The sequence below is a fragment of the Ursus maritimus genome, assembly GCF_017311325.1.
Source record: "Ursus maritimus isolate PB19 chromosome X unlocalized genomic scaffold, ASM1731132v1 scaffold_X1, whole genome shotgun sequence".
NCBI classification, from domain to species: Eukaryota; Metazoa; Chordata; class Mammalia; order Carnivora; family Ursidae; genus Ursus; species Ursus maritimus.
In genome coordinates, this window is record NW_024423319.1 from 56,356,556 (window position 1) to 56,383,060 (window position 26,505).

At 33.6% G+C, this 26,505-nt stretch overlaps 1 protein-coding gene across 1 annotated transcript; it reads right to left on the reverse strand.

Moving 5' to 3' along the window:
* Positions 1–1,871: 1,871 nt before the first annotated feature.
* On the reverse strand, positions 1,872–24,716 carry ZNF711 (zinc finger protein 711). The gene is made up of 7 exons (XM_040630285.1): positions 23,939–24,716; positions 16,989–17,549; positions 11,105–11,260; positions 9,835–9,972; positions 6,754–6,801; positions 5,071–5,214; positions 1,872–4,572 (listed from the first exon to the last, which is right to left on the reverse strand). The coding sequence occupies exons 1-7, from the start codon at positions 24,015–24,017 to the stop codon at positions 3,395–3,397; spliced, it is 2,304 nt and encodes a 767-aa protein (XP_040486219.1). The 5' UTR covers positions 24,018–24,716; the 3' UTR covers positions 1,872–3,394.
* Positions 24,717–26,505: the final 1,789 nt, after the last annotated feature.

The following is a 26,505-nucleotide window of genomic DNA, read 5'->3' on the forward strand; positions in this document are numbered from 1 at the left end:
GGAGAAGAGGATCTTTGGATTAAACCAATCAGGGGTAAGTGGGTGAAGGAAAGAATGAGGAAGAATATTGATGAGTCAAAACTGGCCAAAAAGTGATGATTGTTGAAGCTGGGTGATAGCTATATAGGGCTCTGCAATAAAAGTTCTCAATTATATATACCGTACATATCTTTAAGGGCAGTTCAAGGTCCAAACTGGTAGTTGTTTTGTATGAGACATGAGTTGAATTTGAGAGCCCTGAGTAACAATTCAAATACTTTCCTCTCCATCATGGTATAGGCCATTTAGAAGTGACAATCAGACAAATCTATCTCAACATAATGATTGTGAACTGTTTGGAAAAAAAAATTTTTTTGGTAATTACCAAATTTTTCCTTATTTCACCACCTTGACCTGCTGATAAAAATCTGTATTTTTTAAAGATAATCTTTTGTTTGTAACATGGGCTGACTTCTTATCTGTTGTATCTTAGCTGAGGTTCTCTAGACCCAGCATACTTTTTTTTAAAAAAAGATTTATTTCTTTGAGAGAGACAGAGAGCACGCATGCCTATCTATGCGCGGGCAAGTGGGGGGTGGAGCAGAGGGAGAGAATCTTCAAGCGGGCTCCGCGCTGAGTACAGAGCCTGAAGGCAGGGCCAATCTCACAACCCATGAGATCATGACTTGAACCAAAACCTAAGAATTGGAGGCTCAACTGACTGAGCCACCCAGGTGCCCCTCTAGACCCAATTTATAAGTAAAAGAAAGAAAATCCATCTATTTTCTTCCAGCTACACTGTAACAATGAACAACTGGAATAACCACACAGCTGTTTCCCTCAGCTTCTCTGCAATGTATTCCTCCCATAGCCTCCAGAGTTATCTTCAAAATGTAAATCGTATCATATTACTCCCTTCCTTAAAATCCTATAATGGCTTCCCACTTCAAATTCTCACAGGTCTCATAGAGACCTCACCATGGTCCTGCCAAAGCTTGTTCCATCTCAGGTTATTTGTATTTGCATGCTTCTCTGCCTTGAATGCTCTTCCACAAGATCTTCATATGACTGGTTCCTTCTTGTCACTCATGCCACCGATGTCTTCAGTATGGATTACCTCTATCCACTTAGCCATAGGTATGTGTTTAAGGAAACTTGCTAAAGTGTACCAGAATTAGACTGGGGGATTTTGTCTAACACATTTTAATCATATGGTGGTAATACATGGGAGCTTACTAGAAATGCAGAATTGTAGGCCCCATCCCACACCTACTGAATCAGAAAATGTATTTTAATGAGATCACTAAGTGAACTCCATAGATACTAAAGCTTATAAAGCACTGGCCTAACATATAATGGCTAAAAGATTTCTTCTTTTTCTGTTAGTGATCATTTAGGAATAATTAACCCAATTGACAGTTTTAAGCAATAGGGCTATATATCTAGGTTCATGAATTCTACTGAATGTTGACTGATTTGAATACAGCAGGTTATTTTTACGCTCATTTGTAGAAATCTTTCCCAAATACTTGATTTAATGCTTTTCCTTTTGAATGTATATTGGTCTATTTGGAACATAATTAGATTCTTTTCTCAGGATTGTGTTACTTAAGCAGGAAAGGAATTTTTAGTTTTCTCTATAATACTAAATCCCAAGTCTTAAAATAAGCACCTTTATAGTATTTCATAATGGTTTTAGCAGAAATATACATTTTTGAGGAATAATCATGCCATAGTCATCATAATTGTTTAAGTTCCTAGTTCATGTTATTAATGCACAAAATCTACAAGACATTAAATTGTGGACCAAATTACCTAAGAGCAAATTTAAATAAAAAGTCTTTTAATAAAGAGTGAACATTACAACAAACTTTAAATAAATTCATAAAACCTTGAAGTGCAATAAATGCTTTTTATTGTATGCTCATTTCAATGAGTAACATTTAGAAATAATAATCCCACATAACAACGACAATCTTATTTTACAGCGTGTACATCATTTACAGCCACATAACACACTATTTTAAATTTTCCAAATTTAATATTCTGAAGTTAAGAAAGATAAAAAATTTATTCTCACGGAACAGATTCTTATCTGGTGCAAAAACAGAAAGGTGAACATTATTTCAAACACAAAGCCACAATATAGCATAAAGTAAAATTACATTTTAATTATGTTGAACAGCTGAGTGTAAACATGAAGCAACTATAACTTAAAAATACACATCATATGCATTACATTTATGAACAGGATTTTCATTAAATTTCCCTAAACCAGCTTTTTATATTAAGCGCCATTTTGATTTGCAGCATGCTAACACAAAGCATTGTTGAAAGGATGCATATTTTAAATTTATACACTGTAAACTGAATATCCACCTCCAAACTCTATTGGCAACACAGTGTTTTGTTAAATACTGCATATATGCTGCCTCACATTGAAAATGCATGTTAATAATATGGTATATAGATTTTAAAAATCAAAATTTTCAATAATGGCATAAAATTGCACCTTTAAACATTAGAGCAAGTAAGACTAAAACAATCCTACTTGCTGAGACTGCCCTAAAAAGAAACTTCTAAACATTGTTTTTAAGAAAACTGTGTTCTCTCCATTTAATCTTAAGATCATTAAGAAATATAGTGCTAGCTTTATTTGCAACACTACTGCTGCATCTGTTTTAGAAAGCCACATTTGACTCAAATATACTTTTATCATATATGCCATACTGAAAAATCAACTTAACAATCCAAAAAAAGGGAACTTTAATCTTAGACTTCACTTTAGACTTCAGCGAAAAATGCCGTATTTTAAACATCCTATCCTGTGATAAAATCTTAGCAGCTCTGAAATTCTTTTTAATAGTATTGAATTAATATAAGCTGTTTTCCAGTGAGATTTCTTTCAATGAATACACAAAACTTTTGCCATTTCTGGAATTCAATTTTCAGGTACCATAAAAAAGGCTCAATGACTAAGTGACTGATGGATGACTGCATTTTATTGCCCCACCTCATTTCAAAAATCACATAAAAGTGAGACTTGCTTGCCACAGCAAAACATTGCTAAACCCAATTAAATATGATCTTTTCAGAAACATTTATCTCTAGTATGATCAGCCAAATAAAGTCATTGTCTTTGCTTTTCCCTTCTGTAGTTTATACATATAATACTATTAAATAGACACAAGAGTTTTTCTGCAACCATTCTATGGTGCTTCTTAAATTCTTTAAGTAATTTTCAAAGGGCTATGAGATCCCCTCTCAATTCAAATATTTCAAGATCTCTAATACAAAGAATGTAAAGTTACGATTTACTATCAAGCTTTGGAACTAGATGAAACAGTTCATGAAATTTTCCTCTCATGTAGCATATCATATTTTTGAAATAGCTTCTTTCTTTATATTGATCTTATTACATAAGAGCCTCCTTGTGGTGCCTCATAATATGCTGATTTTTTTCTGATGGTCTTCGGAATCCCTTCTTGCAGAATTCACACCTGTGTGGGTAGTCTTTTGTATGTATTGATATCACATGTCGTTTAAAGCCAGATGCATCTGTAGTGCTATATTCACAATACTCGCATTGGTAAATCTTCCTTCCAGTGTGAGTCTTCATATGTTTTTTGAGCTCATTTTGTTGTCTGAACCCTCTCTTGCACCTTTTACACTTCAATGACTGATCCTTAGTATGAACTGAAAGGATATGACCACTAAGAATAAATGGATCTGATGTTTTAAAGTCACAGTGCCTGCACTGATGAATCTTCCTACCCTTATGGATATCACTATGCTTTTTGAGCTCAGAAGGGCGATGGAAACCTTTTTCACAGACCTCACATTTGTGAGGAAAATCCTTAGTATGGACAGATATGATGTGCCGCTTAAGGTCACTTGAGTTGGTGCTCTTATGGTCACAATGAGGACACTGGTGTGTCTTATGTCCTTGAAACAAATCCAGATGGCGCTGAAGCTCCCTCTCATCACCAAATGCTTGAGGACAATGCTCACATTTATACGGTAAATTGCTACCATGCTTAGATTTAATGTGAGTTTTCAGATTTGACTGATCTGCACACCTGAAGACACAATACTGACACTGATATGGCTTCTCACCAGTATGGGTTCTCATATGTTTCTTGAGTTCAGAAGGATGTCGAAAGCCCTTCCCACACTCAACACACACATGAGGAAAATTCTTGCTGTGAACAGCCAGTAAATGTCTGTTTAACAGTCCTTGTTCTGCAGTTTCATAGTCACAGTATTTGCACTTGTGCATCTTCGGCTCCTTGTCTCTTAAGATAAGTTTATTTGAACTCAGTGGACTAGCCTCTCTGTATCTTCGTGTGTATTCTGTAAATTCATGGGTTTTGTCAACTTTGTTTATAAGCTTATGGCTTTCCAAGTGGTTATGGAAACTCACTTTCTTGTTAGTCGTAAAGTCACAATCTGTACACTGGTATTTTTTTCTCATTAAATGATCAGGATGATTCTTCATGTGTCTTTTCAAGAATCCCCTGGATTTAAACTTTTTTGTGCAAATATGGCAAGGGTATACTGTCAGGGGCTGTCCATCAGGGCCTATTATAACAGCTAGATTAAAAAAAAAAAAGGAAGTTGCGACATTTGGCCAGATGTTTTAAGGGGTTTTACAACAAAGGTGCCAAAATTAGCTGGCATTCACAATGTGAGAACTGTACTAGTAGAATAAAATCCTGAGGATAAAATGCACATTAAAAGCAACTGATGATAAAATAGCTCACTAAAAAGTAATAAGCATCTCTGTACTATAGACTACTCACCTGCCAAAATTTTACATACATTTTGTCAACTAGAAATAGGCACCCTTTATTGTGAAACCAACCTGAAAATTCTCTTTGAAAACACCATTTGGGTAAAGAGCAAACAAGCATGGTTTTATTAAGTACCAGTCAAATACTTTAAAAAAAGAAACTATTTAAATAAAACAGACAGGTATATGGAAATTGGACTACACTGTAACAACTGACTCTATTTCCCTTGTTTACAAAAAGATAACTTCCACATTTCAAATCATGGTAATATTCATAAAACAAAGTATTAGTATTTTACCTGTTTGCCACTGCCTGGCTTCTCCCCTTCTCCTCTTCTTGGCTTTTTGCTTAAGTACTTTATTTGTATTAATGCTATCACAAATTTGAAGGTATTGTGCTGTTGTACTACTTCTGCTTTCTAAAGTTGAGTCCAAGGTATTTCCTAGAAAAAAATTGATACACTATTAAGTTACATAATATTTATACTTTTTGGTTTTGGTTAGATGAATTACTAGATATGACATGGCATTAAGTTGCCATTGTGGTGCTAAATTCACAAAGTGTATCCATATTCTCTCTTTTATACCCTTATACACACACACACACACACATACACACACACACACACACAACTGTAAACACTTTAAATAGGATATAATGTGAAATTAACTTTAAAATACCTCAATTTATTCATCCTAAAGCAATAAACTAATAAGGTGAATGTAACACGAGAGACTTTTACAGCCCAAACAAAATACTGGCATCAGATCAATTTCTCACCAATGAAGGCTGATGAAGTTAAAGAGACTTAGAAAAGAAATATACATGTGTCAGTGAACCAATATGGTCATGGTGTAATATATAATAAAGTGTAATATATAACAAACAATACATCTCTTGTATATATGCTTTAGAATAATTTAATTCATGTAAAAAGTATGAAGACTGATATTAAAGACTAAGATAGATGTGGCAGGCAATTTACCACAATTTCAGTGGCATCAGTGTATACAGAATAAAGTACTTAATAAAATCTTAGTTCTCACAAATCTGTTTTGTCATGCAATTTAGTTTAAAAATGTAGACCTGTGGGGCACCTGGGTGGCTCAGTCCATTAAGCATCTGGCTCTTGATTTCAGCTCAGGTCAGGATCTCAGGGTTGTGAGATCGCACCCCCCGCCGAGCCCTGTGCCAAGCCCCGTGTTAGGCTTCACACTCAGCACAGAGTCGGCTTGTCCCTCTCCCTCTGTTCCTCCCCCTGCTCTCTCTCTCAAGTAAATAAATAAATAAATAAACAAATATCTAAAAAAAAATGTAGACCTGCAAAGCCATTTAGCTTATAGGCTGTGATGTATGCCTCTCATCAATTCCTCTGACATCTACATTTAAATTTAGAGTCAAGTATCTCCTAAAGGTAGAAACAGAAGAGTCAGACATTTTATCATGAGAAAAAGTCTCTTTGCTTAAGAAAATAAAAAGAAACTATCAACCATGGAATAACACTCTATGGAGTATGTATTATAACTAAAGAGAAAAATGAAGCTGACACATGGGTTTTATTTTACAGTTATATACATCTACCGGTTGCCACAGAAATTAAGAAAACAGTTCTGCTCCAAGGAAGACGTTAACAAGTCATTGATATCATGGATAATTTTTACTTTTTTGTCAAAATAACTTCTATTTTATAATTTTCTCCATAGCAACCTTTTATGATTCATGTTATAAGTTGCCTGACATTTTTATCTTGAGATAAATCTAAAATGAACTGCGCTCACAGAATAACACACATTATGTCTGTATATAAATTAATCAATTCCCAAAAAAGGCAAACTCCTATGTAACTAACTAGATAGGGTATGACCAGGCAAGTCAGAGTCTACCATATGTGTCTGTACACACAAACCAATAAGTGCTTATTTTCCAAGCAGTATATAAAACTGGCTATTTAACTTACATCTCACATAAAATGCTCTCTCACCTGATGTTTGACAATCTTCATATCTCCGGGAAACTCTTCTTTCATCTCCTAAAAAAAGAAACTAATTAAAAACTTATATGCTCAGTATAATGATTACTAGTGGATCACATCTTAATCTACAAAAATCTTACTTTGACCACTGTTCCTTGGATTAAATTTTTTTTTTGTTGAGTTCTTCCACTCCCATAGATTAGACATAATTTCACGCACTGAAAATAAGGGCTACTGTTAGCATCCTTGGAACTGTTACCATCCAGAACAATCTTACATTTTAAATAAAAATTGAGTAGATATTTCTGCAGAATACACTCAAAATTGAAGATGCTCGGTAAACGACTGTTGAATGAATGAACCTTTGGAAAAACCAAGATAAGATAATGCATTTGAACACCAAAATTTTTCAAAGTAAAGAGTATACCTGGACCATCTTGTAAATTAAGTAGGAATGAGGTAAAACGGAAAGAAAAAAGAACTTGATAAATTTACCTTCCATCAGATACTTTGTAGAAGAGCATACCTGGATTTCTGTTTCTTTTCAAACCCCCAAAATCTTATCTGTGGTGTTAATACATGAAATAAGTTTTGGAAAAAGGGAAGGATCAATTTTCAAAGGATATTCCTATTTTAGAAAAATAAAACTTTTTATGGTATTCACTTATAACGGTACGATTTTAAATAAATCCTACTGAAAAACGACAATGCATTAAGCAAGGCTTATTTTAAATAACATAAGATACATGGTAGGAAAATCATGTAAGCACCTAGAAATTAGTCCACAGCAAAACACTTTATAGTATCAGTCAACTCATGGGGGGCATTAGCACAGCATATTTAATGACCTAAAGGCTGATCAAATAGATATGTACTTATCAGGTGAAAAAATGCCAGTGTCCTACCATATGCCGCAGCCCAGACAACAGGGACAATTGTTTTATTAACATCAGAGTCCTCAAGCTGAGTCTCAGGGAGAGAAGTTCCTTCCTCTTCCCCTACAATGACTTCCATGTAAACTTCATCTGCTATTTCAGCGCAACCTAAATTTTAGAAATAATTGCTTGTTTATAACCCCAAATATTTAATAAATGGGTAAAAATTCCAAACAGTTTAAATCTTTCAACTGTCAAGATTTCAATTTGGTTAATTTAAAAATGACATTAGGCACTTTGGAGACTAGTGCCACTAGGAGACAATCATTTATCAAAACTCTTATTCTCCTCTTAGAACCTATCCTACAAAAATGACTTTTAGACTATATAAAACGTGCGCTTGAAATATACTGACTGATTTTACAGTCCATCGGGCATTACAAATTTGTAAAAAAGGTTGCAGTCCATAATTCTGCCTGACTGTTCTTTGGAACTCAGAAAGCATTTCCCATAGAATCAATACTAGAAAGTGGTCCTTGCTACCCCACATACTGTAACTTAAATGCAGTACTGTACATGCAAAGAAAAGTAGTAAAAAATGCTAGTAATTGAAAAAAATGTTAAATAAAAATAATTAAATCACATATATATGTTATATACATATATATACACACATAATACATATGTAAGCTGGTGCTCATGAATATGTGGACAGCCTTTAAGAGGCAGGATTTTCAGAGACCGTACTGAGAAAAAAAAAAAGCATTAAGTGAGACTCATTTTAAAAAAATATAGTATTGGTGTAAAAAATTTAAACCTAGAGGGTCATTTAGTATATTTTATGTGATTAACCCATTTAGATTTAGGCTGTTAAGTAAAAAATTGGCTTGAATTTATGCTTTTCCTTTGATTCACATACTGGGATCTTCTATTCACTATGGAAGAAACGTGGAAAAAATGTGGGATAAAAGTGTCCCTCTTCTCCCAAGTTTCCCTTCTTTCAACTGATGAGAAAGAGACACTGGTCGAAGTTTTCCACATCCCCAAGGAATTCTGGCATCAGCTAACTTAAGCTTCAGTCACCCACCTTCTATTGTGCCCCCTTACTGACCAATGAGTAAACAAATATAAGAATTTAGAGGCCAAATAGAAATTATTTTCCTCTTCAATCAAATCCTCTAGACTTACTTGTTTTTATATTTTCAACTGTGGTGTGTTATTCATGTTTGGGATTGGAATTCAGCTTCCCATGGCTTCTAGGGAAGGAAATCTGAGGAGTGGAGATCAGAGTACAGTACAGGTAAAGCTGAGTATCATCCAGGTAATGCACTGAAGTGGAGGCTCTTGCCCTTCTAGGGCAAAACAAAATAGTTTTTATCTCAGTATGTCAAGAAGACAGAAGCCTTAGGGAAGGGCTGCATTCCTACACTGAGGTGAGAAGAAAGAAGGCAGAGTAACATGTCATCCTAAGGAAATGGGCAGCATGGCAGGAAAGGAAATCTGAGGAGTTATTTTCACCCTATGGTACTCAGCTCCAAGAAACCTTAAGCAGCAACTACTTGGAGACCATCAAAGGCATAGTAAGTAAAGATTCTGGCAGTTTAACTTATTTGGAAGAATACTTACTCATCTAATCCTTCAGTGACAGAAGGAGAACAACCAGTTAGCCCTTCCACTGCTAAATCCAGACAGAGGCCAACAGTGTTCACTGCCATGTGGAAAGAGCACTGGCAGTAATTAGACAGATATGAGTTGAAATCCTACATTCCTCACTTAATATTGAAATGATCTTGGGCAATTAATTTAATATCCCTGAGTATTTTTTTCCTTCCATAAAACAAAGATAATATCACCTACCTCAGGGATGAGTTGTATTAATTAATATATATGCAACATATCCAATAACACACAAAACAGATTTGCAATAATTCCATACATATTTGTGGGCTCTAATGAAGTCAGGAACCATATGTTATCTCTATATCCCTAGTATCTGAGACAGAGTATTTCATGTTTGCTGATTTGAACAATACATGTATGCATGAATGGTCAAAAGGACCCTTTCCTTTTAAATTAATTACAGAAAAGGTCAGACTTATTTTATTGAACTTTGTTCTTATATAATGCTTGTATCTCTGAGATTGCTTAATTTTTTTAAAAGAATGCATGATGGCTACTGACAAGTCACTACAGTGCCCTTGTACTGATATCTTACTAATATCATCTTCTTCTTGAGAAGAATCTTTAACTGCCATGTAAACCATCTTCTCCCGCTGCATTCGGCTCTGGTCAAGCACTCCGGCTACAGAATGTCCATTGGTGTACTCACTCTCTGTCACAATTTCTGTTCCACCTTAAAAATTAAATCACATATCAAAGTAGAGAAGTATCATGGAATAATTCCCTAAATTAATAAGAAGGAGGCATAAGAAATATTTTCCTGAGGTGCCTGGGTGGCTCAGTCAGTTAAGTGTCTGTCTTTGGCTCAGGTCATGATCCCGGAGTCCTGGGATTGAGCCCTGCATCAGGCTCCCTGCTCAGCAGGGAGTCTGCTTCTCTCTCTGCCCCTCACCCCACTCGTGCTCTCTCTCTTACTCTCTCTGTCTCTCTCTCAAATAAATAAAATCTTTAAAAAAAAATGTTCTCCTTTTGAAAATTATTCCCCAAAATATTCCAATATAAATTTCTAAGTGTCAAGAGAATTTTCTTATAAATTACACTCTAAATTTTCAGTAACCACTGAGAAATAACAACAAACGTTAACATTCAGTTACACACATGCCAAGTACTATATAAGTCTTTAACATGTATTTTGCCCATTTAATCCTCACAATAGCCCTATGAGGTAATTACTGTCATTATGGCCATTTCACTGATGAGAAAACTGAGCCAGAAGGAGGTTAAGTAACTCACCAATAGCCACTCAGCTAAATGGCAGAACTAGGGTTAAAATCCAAGCAGCCCGCCTCTAGCCTTCCCTTAAATAATATAACTTCCTACTCTAAATCAAATCTTCTCCACTCATTTGTTTTTATAGTTCCAACTTTAATATTCTACTTATGTTGAAAGAATTCAAGAACGACATATTCCGCATTCCTGCTTTTTATTCATATACAATTTTTTAATATTCCATCCCCAAAGAAACCTACAAAAAATCTGCATTTTAAAGACAATTTTAGGGGCGCCTGGGTGGCTCAGTCATTAAGCGTCTGCCTTCGGCTCAGGATATGATCCCAGCGTTCTGGGATCGAGCCCCGCATCCCATCGCATCTGGCTTCCTGCTCAGCGGGAAGCCTGCTTCTCCCTCTCCCACTCCCCCGGCTTGTGTTCCCTGGCTTGTGTTCCCTCTCTCGCTGCCTCTCTCTCTGTCAAATAAATAAAATAAAAAATCTTTAAAGAAAAAATAAAGACAATTTTAGAATAGTTACCAGAAAAGATAAGAATTACTTTTAATTCCTATTATAGCAATAAATTAAGATTTGTACCTATTTCAACATCATCTTCGGCCTCAGCTTTAAATATATACACTTTTATTACTTCTGAACCAAATGCATCTTCTTTAACATCTTCCTGTGAACCATCACTGCCGATTTTTAATGGTGTGTTCCCCATATGCTCTAATTTTTCCCCAACATCATCCACTGTAAAATATAAAGAGGAAACTATTTTAGTCAAAAAGTATAATTGACATTTAGTGGATGCTAAGCATAAGTGAAACATGAATGTGTTAATCACCTATCCGCTATATTCTTTTAATGACTTATTATGCAACTATTGAAAGTGATATGATTCATGAAAAAAACAATATACGAGATCAGATATATTACATGATCATAACTATATAAAAACTTATTTGGAGATCTTAATTTATATATGAAATACTTAATAACCATAGAGCTTTAATTAAAACAGTTTGGGAAATGATTAATCCTAACACCAAAGTTAATAACAGAAAAAGTCAGAACATACAATGCATAGTACTCTTAAAATAAGCACACATAAACAACAATTCCCAAATGAAATAGCAGTATTTCTCAAACAAATTAGCATAATGAAATCTAGAATTAAAAAAGAGGAAACAGAAAACAGCTGAATTATTTTATATAAAGGGCTTTTCAGAAATTATAAAAATAAAATCTTAATACTTTTAATTTATGTTGAGTCAATGGAAGACAACTTCAAACCAGAAATTTTGTGTACTTCTATATTTACTAACATATGCTAGTCTCCAAAGTCATATGGAAAGGTAAAGCGACAATATTTGAGAATATTACTTACATTTTAAGTATACTTTAAATTGTGATTCTCTGCTCTACAGTCTTTAAGAATAACATTTATTTTCACATGAATACTATGCACAAACTATGCAGCAAATATATATTAATAAACTTTGTTCTTTGACCATAGATATTAAACAATATATTCCCGCAAATATTATATACCTACCATTTTTTATTTCAATGTTTGTACCTATAAAAACTGAAATGTAACCTAAATCGAAAATCTGCTCCTTCCTATTATGTATAACATAGCATCATATATGAAACATAAAATCTTAAAGCCTCTGACTATATCTAAACAATTCCAGAACCTTTGAAAAAAGAATGAAGTGACATAAAAAGTTATTAATGCAGTACTCTTAAAAAATGAATTTCAAGAAGATCTAAATGGGTCAAAGTCTAGATTTCCCTTACCTCGGTTTCAAATCTGAAACATACAAACTCAAAAATATTCTTTTGGCCTTTCAGAATGGTGAAAAGACAGTAAGTTTCAGAAATTCTTTTTACAATGCAAAGCTACCTTAAACTTTGTGATAAAATAGAAATGATTCCATACTATTTAAGAGTTCAAATAGCCTATGAAAGAAAGGACCTAAATGGTCAAAATAAATAGAATAAATATTTTCATTCCATCATAGCCTCTAATTCTATTACTATGTTTTTTGACAAAATTCTTTTTGACAATGGGACAGATTGAAATGAAAGAATAAAAGATGAAGTATCTGATATTGATTTAGTAGCTTCTTTGAAAATATGTTAAATTAAAACAATGACATCACAGAAAAAATTAAAATAAGTAAAGCTTCCAGAAAATGCTTTCTCATTCTTGAAAATAAAGACCTACGATATCCAAAAACCTCAAAAAGTGTCCAAAATATTAATTTCTTAAGTTGGAATAACTTACAGTAAATTAATAAAATACTGAAAATACTCTCATTTGATAAATACTGCTTTATTATAAGCAAATGGTTTAAAGTGATCACAGTTCCTTCTGCAACAAACTAAATTAAAACTAAAATTCATGAAATTTAAGCCCATGAAAGGAAATACACATTTTTTGGTCACTTCTTAGTAGCTTTGTACCATAGCTTTTACTTTAAGTGTTGAAGTAACTGTTGCTATTCCTATTCCATTTATACCATGCCTTAAGTCCATAGTATAATGTATCCATTATTTTCTACTTAGATTCCTCAGAATGAACAATTTTGAAATATACTGAGTAACCAAGCTTGTTCTGTATTTTAAGTTCATAAAAGATGAAGTTTTTAAGGATGCTAGTGTGCAGTTTTAAAAAAAATTAAAACCATCAACTTAACCAATATTTATTCTATATTCTTTGTTATAGAAAGTACAAAGTTAACAAAGATTTAATAGGCAATCAAGTGATTTTGGAAATGGATTCTCAAAGATCTTCTTAATGCAAATAATACTCAAAATACCCCAAATTAAGGCTTAACCTTTTTGCTTATTGTAAGGCTTGCAATATCCAAGTCCCGCAGTGTTGTTTCTAAACCCACATGACATTCCAGACAGTAATAGCAGGTAGTATTATACACATCACAGAATTCTACTGGTGCTAAGTGTAACATAAAACAGTAAGATGCACTGTTGGCAAGTTTGCTAATGTTCAATATTCTTTTATATAGCTCAATAGCACAGTTTTATTAAAAATTCAATATTCCTTTTAAAAGCTGAGTAAGGCTTTTTACTGTACCCCTTTTATGTTACATCTACCAAAATTATATGGTAGATATGTTATTATCAATATAGAGTATATTAATGTACCACAGAGATGGGGTCAGGCAATATGTAAATGATCTATATTTCACAGCATTGAAACAAACAAAAGTTAGTAACATTTAGATTACAAAGGTGTTCTACTCCCAGGTGTATGTATACCCAAGAGATCTAACAACATATGTCTGCACAAAATCTTGTACATAAATCTTCATAGCAGCATTATTCATAATAGCCAAAAAGTAGAAACAACCCAAGTGTCCATCAACTGATGAATGGATAAATAAAATGTATATCCTTATAATGAAATATTAGTAATGAAAAAGAGTGAAGTACTGACACATGACACATGCTACAATACGGATGATCCTTGAAGGCATTATGCTAAGTGAAAGAAGCCAGACACAAAGGACCACAAATTACATGATTCCATTTATATGAAATGTTGAGAATATGCAAATCTATAGAGATAGAAATTGGATTAGTGGTTGCCAGGGGAGGGGGAGTGGTAGGTGGGGGAGGTGACTGCTAAGGGGCATGTGGTTTCTTTTTGGAGTAAAGAAAAAATTCTAAAACTGATTGTGGTGATGGTTATACGATGCTATGAATATACTAAAAACCACTGCATGCCTTAAATGGTGAATTTTATGGCATGTGAATCATATCTCAATAAAGCCATTATACTAAAAAAATACAAAGGTTTTAACTTTTCTTTTTTTTACCCTTGAAATTGGTGAGGTTTGATGAGATCTCCCATAATGACCCAACAAGACATTTTGCTTTATACAAGATTATGTTCCCGAAAGAAATATAAACTGATTTTATAGGTAAAAAACAATTTGAATGCATTATATTGGTTCATTATTTAATGGAACTTCCCTCTTCCAGTGCAGCTTTTATAAAGGAAATCATCGCCCATAAATGTCTTGTGGATGTTAGGTATTTTTAAAGAAGAGCACACCTAAGATAATTTTAGAAAGATATAGTTATTCTATATTAATTTCCAAGTTACTTAAGCACAAGTGGGAAAACCTAACCATCTGCTAAGATAAAGAATTTGTGACATTTGGCCTGAAAGGCGAAAAAGCTCAAATGCACCTCAGATATGAAAGAAGACAAATTCCTTACCTCTAAAACTCAGCTACTGATAAGGTTTCCTTATAGGAATATTTAGGGACTCAGGAACAAGACAAAGGTCTGTTTTAAGTCCTTAACTTTATCTCTTAGAAATTTTGAAAATCTCTATCTTGGAAAAAAAAAACAGAAAAAAGGACTTTTTAAATTAACATTGAGGCTTTTAAGGCAATTTATTCTCTTAACTCCTGTAAGAGTCAATGGCCAAGAGAAACCAAGAGGTAAAGATAATGAAACGAAAATTATGAAGGAAAAAAGGGAAAAATTAAATCATAAGAGAATAAAATAAAATAAATGAAAATGGTAAAGAGTGACTAGTTCCAATTTGAGTATAATAACCGTTATAAAAATGGCCAAGGATGTGGGTGGTGAGAAAAAGGGTGATATAAAAAATATTTAATTTTTGTATATTCTATTTTCTACAATAAAAAACTGCTTTAAGTTTTAATGGATTTTCTAAAAAAAATGTTGCTGTTTCTTTACTAATGATTAAGGAGTTAATTAATTCCCATTCTAAATTTTCCCTAAAATGATCCCATAGCAGTCCCAGTATTATTCAAACAATACGATTTTCTTTATAATCTTTAGTCTATTCCTATTAGAGTAGGACACAAGTCCTTTGCATTTGACATATGTGGCAATATAAAGATAAATACTGTAAATTAAAATATTCCAGAAAGTCTTAAAAAATGTTTTGCAGGATCATATCACAGAAGATATATTAAGGCTTGACAATTCACAAAACATATCCTGTCTAAATTTTAAACTAATATCAAAGAGCTTGATTTGACAAGTACTTTTTTATTTTTTTTATTTTTTATTTTTATTTTTTAAAGATTTTATTTATTTGACAGAGATAGAGACAGCCAGCGAGAGAGGGAACACAAGCAGGGGGAGTGGGAGAGGAAGAAGCAGGCTCATAGCAGAAGAGCCTGATGTGGGGCTCGATCCCATAACGCCGGGATCACGCCCTGCGCCGAAGGCAGACGCTTAACCGCTGTGCCACCCAGGCGCCCCTGACAAGTACTTTTTTAAAGGCATAATATTATTTTGATACAGAAAGGCTGCCAACTTTTGTCACACCATTTTATATGATCATAAACATAGTTTTTTTTAACGTCAGTAAGATATAAATATGGAATTTCTTTAGTAATAGACATCAATTTAAAAAGAGGCAATAACATTTGCAGACAGTATTTTAGTGGCTTAACTCATTCCCTTAAAAACAATGTGAATATTCACTTCAAAAGTGGTTATAGAGGGAAAAAGCTAACATGCTAGACTTCAGAATCATATTTACAAATTAAATAAATCCAATTGGTTTTTAGTTTTAAATTCACTGATACACATATAACATACAATCACTTTATACACACATACACATAACTCTACCTGTTGATGTACTTCCCAATCAATCCTTTTTTATTTTAAAAAGAAAAGAACAAAAATCCACCATGAAAAAGTGAAGTTTATCTAATCTTTATTACTTCCAGCATGATCCCTTCAAATTTTATAAAGAATAGACCCATTTCCTCCTCAAGCTCCTTCAATAACTCATCATGAGATTTTTTATTATTGTTGCTGTTCAGGCAAACACACCACTTAAAATGAGAACAAGATATTTCTATCTTCCTCCTTCAGATAGAATGTCTTATAGACATCATAAAGCAATCTGAAATAAACACAGTAAAGTATTTTCTGCTTAGAATATGCATATTTAGACAAACAGGAAATAAACACGGGGAGAATTGCAGAACAGAATCTGAGTTTCAGATTTCCTTTTCAAGTATTTAATAAAAAATTAATTACACATTTCTTAATATATAATGCTTAAATTCCTAAGCAAAACTGAACTGACAACTCAAGTACCTGCTACAATAAAAAGAAAGCAGTGGCTGCATAAAATAAACTTCCCACTTTGAAATATATATATTTACCATTAAAAATTTTATCAGTTAACGCTCTCGTTAAACCTTCCTTTCTACTCTAAGATATTAATTACGTTATTTTTGTTAATTTTGGATATGAATTTTCATTGAGTAAATTAAAAATATGAGCAAGTTCAAAAAAGCATCTCAACAACACAGCTTTGAAAAAAATTATTTTTCAAAAGGATTATCCCCATGATTTTTATTGAATAGATCCCCCATCCCAGAAAACCTTTCCAGGTTATGTATAAACCAATCTCCCAAGTAATTTTGTCTTTTGTTTCACTTACAAGATATCATTAAGTAGTCTTCAGAAGTGCTCTTGACATCATCATCATCATCATCATCATCATCATCATCATCTTCGGTTTTAATAGTAACTGAAGAACCAGGAACACCACCAGCTGCTTGAATCACAGTTTCTGTGTCTGAATTAGTGACAAGAACCTCCTCTGACACCATTGTGGGAGAGTCAACTCCTGAAACACAATCTTGGACCACATGTTCTAAGTGTCCATCAGGACCAGTAACAAGGTCAGCCACAAAAACCTGCTCAGGTACTCTAACGGTTTCTGTAATTAGCTCAGAAGTCAAGATATGATCACTATCATCTTCCTCTAAATCTTCTTCAATAGCAACATCAGCTTCAAGTACAGCTTCAGGAACAATTACACCTTCGGTTACTACATCAGTCTCAGTGATGATATCAGGTCCATGGACAACTTCAGCTGCAAGGCCATGATCAAGGGTTATCCCATCATCTGTGACAACATCAGAAACTAATACAGCCTCAGGAACTGAAACAACAATATGGTCTCCATCGATATGTGCAGTACCAGCCATTCCAGCCACTATAATACAAACAATTATCCAAAAAAAGTAAAGTTATTTTATTAATTAAAAGTAGTATATTTAATGTATCAGATGACATAAAACATTTTAAAAATATGAAATAGTTCTGGCCAAACTATCATTTAAAAAAAAAACCACTGACAAATTAACTGTAGTAAAAACCATCACCAGGGGCACCTGGCAGGCTCAGTTGGTAAAAGCACATGACTCCTGATCCCGGGGTTGTGAGTTCAAGCCCCACGTTGGGCATAGAGCTTAAATAAAAGTGAAAAAAAAACCAAAGAAACAAACAAAACAGCACCAACCAGGCACTGGTGTGGAGGTGGGTGAAAACAATGTCAGTAAAATCTAAATTAAGACCTTAAAAATAATGCACTTTATTTTCTTTATTTTCAAGTAAAACATAAAAGCCACAATGAGATATCACTATATTTNNACAGAACAGCTAAAAAAAAAAAAAAAAAAAAAAAAATACCACCACAGGTTGGGGAGGATACAAAGAAAGGATCTGTCATACATCACTGGCAGAAAGGTAAAATGGTAGCAGCCACTCTGGAAAATATATGGCAGTTTCTTACAAAACTAAACACTTATTTACCATACAACCCAGCAATAACACTCTAGGGCATTTTCCCAGAGATATTAAACATATGTTTACCCAAAAAATTGTAGATGAAAATTCATAACAGGTCATAGTAGCTATTTATTACACATAGTAGCAAAAAATTGAAGATAACCCAAATGTACTCCCAGTAGATGAATGGTTGGTAAAACCAACTCTGCACATCTTTACCAGGGAATACTACTCAGCAATTAAAAGGGGACAGACTATTGATACATTCAACACCTGAATGAATCTCCAGAAAATTAAGTTATGAATCCCCATAACTAAAGGTTATGATACCATATAATGTATACATGGAATCAATATAACATTCTCAAAATTATAAACTATAGAGATAGAAAACAGATTAGCAGTTTCCAAGGGTGGGTGTGTGTGTAAATATGTTGGCATAGCATATATGTGGTAATGGAATAGTTCTAGATCTCTATTGTGGTGGTGTTTACAAAAATCTATATACAGGATAAAACTGCACAGAACTATATACACTCATACAAATATATGTAAAAACAATAATGAAAACTTAAGGAGGTCTTTAGTCTACTTAACAGCAATTCACCAATGTTAACTTCCTAGTTTTGATATTGTACTACAGTTATATAAGATGTCACCACCGGAAGAAGAGGAGTACAGGCTACATGGGACCCTATGTACTATTTTTTTCTTCTTCCTGTGAGTACTGTTTTTCAAAAAATTAAAATTAAAAGGACACACAAACATAAATGGGTACTGATATGTTTAATTAAGTTAGTAAAATATGACAAGTTGGATATATTATAAAATATGCATTATAAACATAAAAGTCCCTAAACTTCCTTATCTTTTAAGAATTACTACACTCGAAAGTGGAAGGAATCTTTTAACATCTGATTTGGGGGGGGAAATCCCATCTTATTTTAGACAAAGATTTGGTTTGATAAAGTTCATACACAGGGATTCTAAATTGCACTAAATTCTAAACTAGTAAATCTGCAGGAACAAAGCTTTAAACAATGTTTTTCTTGAGTAGCATGGTAAACAACAACTCCTACCCCCTTTATAAATGTAAAAGTGTAAAATCCCTTCACGAGGAACTCTTAAATTCTGCCTCACTGAAGTGTACAGGAAACAAGTTAACAGAGTTTATGGACTAGGTTATAATAAAATTATCTACATTAAATAATCTAATACAAAACCTTCTCCACATAATGATCACTTTCTATAAAGTCATACCTGAAAGAGTGCCACTTGCTACACAGTGTTCATTATTATTAACCAATTCATTATGGAAGTTAGTTAACAAGTTAGGATGGAGACCAATGGACATTATTAATACTCCTACCCATTAAAAGACAAGGTGAGAAGGGGAAGCTACCTTTCAGAATTATCTTCCTTTCAATTCCTCTGTATTGTTCTTAGTATTCTCAAACTCTTGCCTAAACCACCATATTACCCCAAAAGGGTAATCTTGGAAATCTGGTAGACAAAGGGAGTATGTATAAAACAAGTACTTCCTATTCACTTATTTCTCCACTGGCCATTTTGGAGATGGGCAGTTGGTGAAGGTTCAAATTTAGCATTCAGCCAGATTAGGAATGTGGTTTTTAGCAAGGAAAAATTAAACATTAAACCTATAAAATTCACAGTATTGGAATTCTATGTATATAAACAATAAAATTAATATTTTATAAAATCCTTTCACAGGTCAGATTTAAAATATGGACAATTGTGGAGGTTAGTATGGTTTCTGAGACTGGACACTAGGGAATGATGGAAGGATAGAATAATGCTTAGTTGCTGGCCTGGGTTCAGATTAACCTGGCTGGGATGATTCTAGCCTCTAATCTAGTAGGAACTTAACAGGTCAAAATAAATCAGACCTAAGCTAAAATAAATCCAAATATGCTTGTTTACACTGAACTAAATAATATCAAGAATCCTAGACAAGGAATTGACAAGTTCCCCACAGTGCTGGCAGATTACTCAGACCAAGATCCAAGATGTCTCCTATTAAATTTTGCTTTTTCCTCTTATCAGCTCATCTGCTAGATCCCAATGAATTTCTAAACAAAGTCACTTATTTAACTACACACTAGCTATATTTATTGAGCAATGACTATGAAACAAGCAACCTACTAATATTTTTACATATACTATCTCATTTAAGCCTCAGAATAGTTGTATAATGTATTATCTCCTTTTTAAATATGAAGGAACTATAAAAAATATGAAGGAACTATGGTTTTAAAGAAGTTATATAAGCTTGCCCAAGATTAAAGCTGAGGGCTGAACTTACTGTTTAACTTTAGACTGGCTTATTTCTACCTGTTAAAAGGAGGAGAATAGAATTTACTTACCATAAAGACTGTTTTGTTTTTTTTTTTGTTGTTTAAGAGATTTATAGGACTAACCAAGTGAGTCACTATTAAAGGAACAGTTTGAGAAAGAGTAAAAAAATCTGGGGCACCTGGGTGGCTCGGTCAGTTAAGCATCCGACTCGTGATTTTGGCTCAGGTCATGATGTCAGGGCTGTGAGACTGAGCCCCATGTTGGGCTCTACGCTGGGCGGGGAGCCTGCTTAAGATTCTTTCTCTCCTTCTCCCTCTCCCCACCCCTACTTGTGCACACGTTCTCCCTCTCTCTTTAAAAAAAATGAGCTAAAAGATCTATCACACAGTCACTCAATTAAATTTTATAGCATTTAATAAGCAGCATTAAATGGCATTAACTATTTATCTCACTAGGTAACAAATTATAAATGGTAAGAAATCATCATTTAAAAAGTGTGAAAGCAATTATATAACCAAATAACAGTAAGAAATAAGTCATCATTTCAAACATTTCCCATTTTACTAAAGTTATTTCATTTAAATGTAAATACCTGGAATTTCACCAGAGGTATAGGGTAAAATTTGGTATTTGTTGGGTCTGTCTTGGGCCACCATCTAAGGCTGTTTTGCTATTTAAGTCACAGAGCAACATAGACTTTTTGCATCAATAAAATCTTAACTATTAAATTCAGTGGCACAGATTCCAAGGACAACTATTATACTGAGACACAAGCAAAGTTTTACACAAATCATGTTGTAAATTTTTAAATCTCAGGGGCACCTGGGTGGCTCAGTAGGTTAAGCATCTGTCTTCAGCTCAGGTCATGATCCGAGTCCTGGGATCCAGCCTGGCATGGGCTCCCTGCTCAGGAGGGAGTCTGCTTTTCCTTCTCCCAGTCCCCCTCCCCCTGCTCATGCTCACTCGCACTCTCTCTTTCAAATACATAAAATCTTTTAATTTTTTTTTAAATCTCAAGTAGCCTTCAAAAGAAACTGGTCTAATAAGTTTCTGACAAATTAATATTTCAAATTCTTAATATAGTAGCCATCCTAGCCCCACCAAAAACATTATAGAATTTAAAGATCCTGTGATACACAGTAAACGTACTTGGTTAGCTCTACCTGTGCATGCCAAACTGTTTCACAAATACCATTAATTTATGGGATTGCAAATATCTAAGTTTTGATATTGGCAGAAATTTAAAGGGAAACCTATACAGGCTACAATATTGATGAAACTTAAAAACTATGCTAAGTGAAAGAAGCCAGACACAAAAGGCCGCATATGATATGGTTCGACTTATATGAAATATCTGGAATAGGTAAATCCATAGACAGAAATATTAGTGATTGCCTAGGTCTGCAACAGGGTTGGGGGTGACTGCTAACGAGTATTAGGTTTTATTTTTCCAATGACGAAATGTTCTAAAATTAGGTAGCAGTGATGTTTGTACAACTCTGTGAGTATACTAAAACCACTGAACTGTATTCTTTAAAATGGGTGAATTGTATGGTATATGAATTATTATCTCAATAAAAAAAATTTAAAAAAGAATGTACATAATGTATTTCAATATGCATGTTCTACTTCCCTAGCAACTAAAAGGAAGTAAAGTATTAGATGTAATAAAGGATTCATTAAACTTTAAGACACCAAGGAGGAACAATGAAAAGGAAGGTAAAAGGAAGACCAAGTAAATATTCACCAGCACTAAATGGACATTTTCTCCAATCTTAGAAAGGAATCAGTCTTTACTTGCTAACAGGCAACTTCTTCAGGAGTGAAGGAGGTCTGGCACTTCACCAAATGCTACAGGGTAGGTTAAATTTTGTATCATATGGAGAAAATGCTGTATTTCTTCCATTTCTAAGATATTTTTATTTTTTTATTTTTTTAAAGATTTTATTTATTTATTTGAGAGGGAAAGCACAAGCAGGGGGAGTGGCAGGGGGAGAGGGAGAAGTAGGCTCCCTGCTAAGCAGGGAACCTGACGCAAGGCTCAATCCCAGGACTCTGAGATCATGACCTGAGCCGAAAGCAAACGCTTAACCAAATGAACCACCCAGGCACCCTCTAAGATATTTTTAAAAGGCAAAAAATTAAAGGTGACATTTCAACCAAAATTTATTTACTATACTGAAGTTAAAGTGTTCCAGTATTTTAAAAACTATTTCTAGCAAAGAATTCACAAAATTCTCTGTGAAATCTTTACTCTTCAGTTCTTTGTCCTACTTCTAGAATTTATTCCTGGACTTTTTTCACGCAAAATCACTTCTAAGTCATCCATAATCAACACAATTGACTTCTGACTCATTTAGCAGAATGAATCAATGATTGCTTTCTATTTCATCAATTCACTACATAGTCATCTCGATCTCCACCACGTTCAATCTTGATCTATGCACCACATCTTTATTCATCAGACAGAAGTGTCAGGGAATCATAGAACTGGAAAGGACCTTAAATGTTATCTAGTCCAATCCCCTCCCAAAAGTGAATGAAGTAATTTGCCCAAGTTTACACAAAAAGTTAATAGGACTGTCAAGACTCTCAACTACTGCAGGCTCTACAACAAGGGACAAAATAACATATTCACATTAATGTGAAAATAGTGGTAGCATTTTCTTAATTGAGAAAAGTATTACTAGTTTTAATGCCCCACCCCTGATACCATCTTTGATAATTCCATAATATCTTGTTTTCTGTTTACTTTTTATCCCAATTTACTATTTGTCTTTTCTACTCTCACTCCACTTTTCTTCAATTCTTACCACCCTATCCCTGCCTCTTATACTTCAGATATCTCAATCTCTTCTATAATTCAGACTGACCCTGCCCAAATTCAGTTTCTTTGTTGACTGTGATAGAGTCTTAACATTTCATCAAAATAACTACTGTTAAGAGGCTACTGAAAAACTTGGCCACAAAAGCAGGGAATCTTTTCTTAAAAAAAAAAAAAAGAAAGAAAGAAAAATGTAATGTTACTAGAAACAACTTTCTGAAGATACTGTATCAGAATATAATTAATCACCTAATGCATGATTTTCCTATATCTCACTATATAAGCATCTAACTTCTTTGTAATGACTGAAGCAGTTCCTTTTCCAGTTTTATCAACATTACAATTTATAATGATTTTAGAAAGCCAATTTAATATTTCCTACATTCAAGAACTGATGTGGTTATTTATGTAAGCTGAGTTTTTTTCATTTTCAATGCGACATTACCACTATATTCCAAGTTTCCTTACTTCAACCTTCCCACAAAATTTTAAGAATGATTTTAAGTAGACTACTGACACATAGCTTTACTTTAAGAAAATGAGCCTTACAAATGAACTTTCCTAGCAAAAGAACAAATTTTCATAAATTCTCCCCTTCTTCAATGTAGTTTTGATATTTAGTGCTATGACTTTTAAAAAAGAAAGAAAAAAATACAACAAAGAAAATGCTTTACCAAAATCCTGCATAATCATGGTATGGGCCATTCTACAGTCTGATGTGTGCAATCCAAGACTTCCACCACCTGAATCCATATTTAGCAAAGTTCATTCACAAATCTCTGTAAAAGAAATGGTTTTAAAAAATAGTTTAAATACGTTTAGGCCCAAGTCAGTTGTTCTGAGAAAAAAATCCAATGGAAAATATGCCTCAGAACCATGTGTGCAAATCTTATTACAAAGGAAAATAAAAACCTTGATTAGATAGTTTATGTGACAAGCATAAGTAAAAGAAGGGCTAAGTGAAAGGAAATAAATCAAAGATAATGGAGAATAAGACACAGTAAGGGTGACAAGCCACAGGGGAAGTGATAGAAGCAAGCAAAAGAACAAAACTGTAGCACTGACGTTCCAGTTAAAATGTAGGTTATAAAAGAAGAAAAAGAACAAGATGACAACAGACAATGGTTGGGATATTTATACATTACTAGAAGACTCAGGTGTCTAGTATTAGTGAATTTCATCCAGTGGCTCTCATCCATTTCTTCCAGACCCAGCTCAGCCCTGCAGCGGAGCTCTGCAGATAAACTTGTGTTTCACCTCTGGCTCCCGGGGTTCTACTTATAATGTACAATGTTCTATCCCAGTTTCCCTGGAGTTCTTTGAGCCAGTAAGGACTTCTGGCCTCACTCTACTACATTCTCTTGTCTCATAGTTTTGAGGACTCATGAAACATGACTGCTTCCTAAATATGGTAGAGATAAGATCAATCACACACAAACATTTAGCAAATTGTTCCTTTCAGAATATCGTTTACTTATAATTGTACAACTGACTTTTTTTCTTAATAATTAATAAAGTCACTCTAGCTTCAAGCTAGTTTTGAAAGCAAGGATTCTATTTCATTTCAAGTGATGTATCCTATATTTAAGATCACCAGACAGTATGGAACCTAAAATCAAATGCTGTCACTAAGCATATTTCTTAGAATTACATATGTGTATTTCCCCTTCAAACATAAAATTCTAAGTATATCAACCAAAAAAATCTGTCAATTTTATAAAACATTTGTCTCATTTTTATTTAGGAGTGTTTAATAAATTGAGCTATATTGCACAAAAAATGAGTTTATATCATTAAACTTTTAGAAAGCTGCCAGATAAAGCAACTTAATCTATCCTTAAGTATGAACACTAAGATTTTTTTCCTTGCCTTGAAGTTCTATAGGTGTACAGAAGGCAGGAGAGTATAACATTTGAATCAGGTATATAAAAATCTTTACAGCAGTAGGTGTCATTTCTGTGTATCAAATGATTCAACAAAATTATTTTATGTATTAACAAAATTATAAATTTTTAGAAATTCTTGGCTGTATTCTGTCTTTTTTTTTCAAATACCACATTGTTTCCTGCCTCCAAAATGAAGCCATCAGAGCCAAGAGAGTTCATGGTAAACTACCCATATGTTCACAGAGATAAATCAAAATGCCATAAGGACTTATTTTTAACACTTAAAACAGTGTACGATTTCAACTTTAAACATAATAATTGCTTTCTTTATCACATAACTAATAGAACAATTACAAATACCTTAAAATATTTTAAACACTTAATTTTGTTTAATAAATAAGATAAAACATTAATTTGTTAATCACCTTAATACGACTGTCTTGAAGAAATTGTAGATTTTCTTACATATTGTAAAGTAAAATCTGCAGCAATTTGTTTTTATTATTTTTCCTTCTGGCCTATGTTATTTTCTTTGGGAAAACGTTCTCTTTACCTAGTGTAAAAACACATTCAAAATTAGACATTTTAAAACATTTTAAACCAAATCTCTTACACAACTTAAGAATTTTCTTTACACTTCAACGTGCAGGGTGAGGTTGAGAAGGGCTCAAATGCTCAAATCTCTTCATCTAAAAAGCATCCGAAGGGATTCCAACAGAAACAACTACCTACTATGATATAAGCAACATTATTACACTTAGAATTCGACCACTTCATTAAATCAAATCTTCTCTAAAGCACATTTAAAAATCACTAGCAACACCTTATTTTGGAAAGTGAAAGAGAACCAACCAAGGGCAAGCTTTATCCTTGCCAAATCGATAGAGAAAAATCTGCACTAGCGCTCAATTAAGTGTAAAAATTTTAACACATAGTGCAACTACTATAGGAAGTATCACACTGTATGAATACCCAATAAATAAACTGGAGCACCTTTTTCCCATATAGGAAGTTTAAATAAGATCAATAATAAATGAGGTATGAGAAGAGCGGTGTGTTAAGTATTCAATAGTCAATAGATAGCTGGGCTTCTCAGTATTCTCCAGAGTGTATCTCACATTCTTATTGAATGGAGGTAACCACTAAATACGCTTCAAGTAAACATCCTTCTATCAATGTACGGGGAGCAGAAATCACAAAACAAACAACCAAAAACATTTTACTCTCATCCGTCTCCTCCAAACAGCTCATTCAGGACCTAGCTTCTCGGTAATGTAAACAGGGTGAGAGGTAGAAGAGAAATCTTAAGGCAGCAGAGCAAGAGAATGTGAAAGTAGTATTTGCAGAGATAGGAG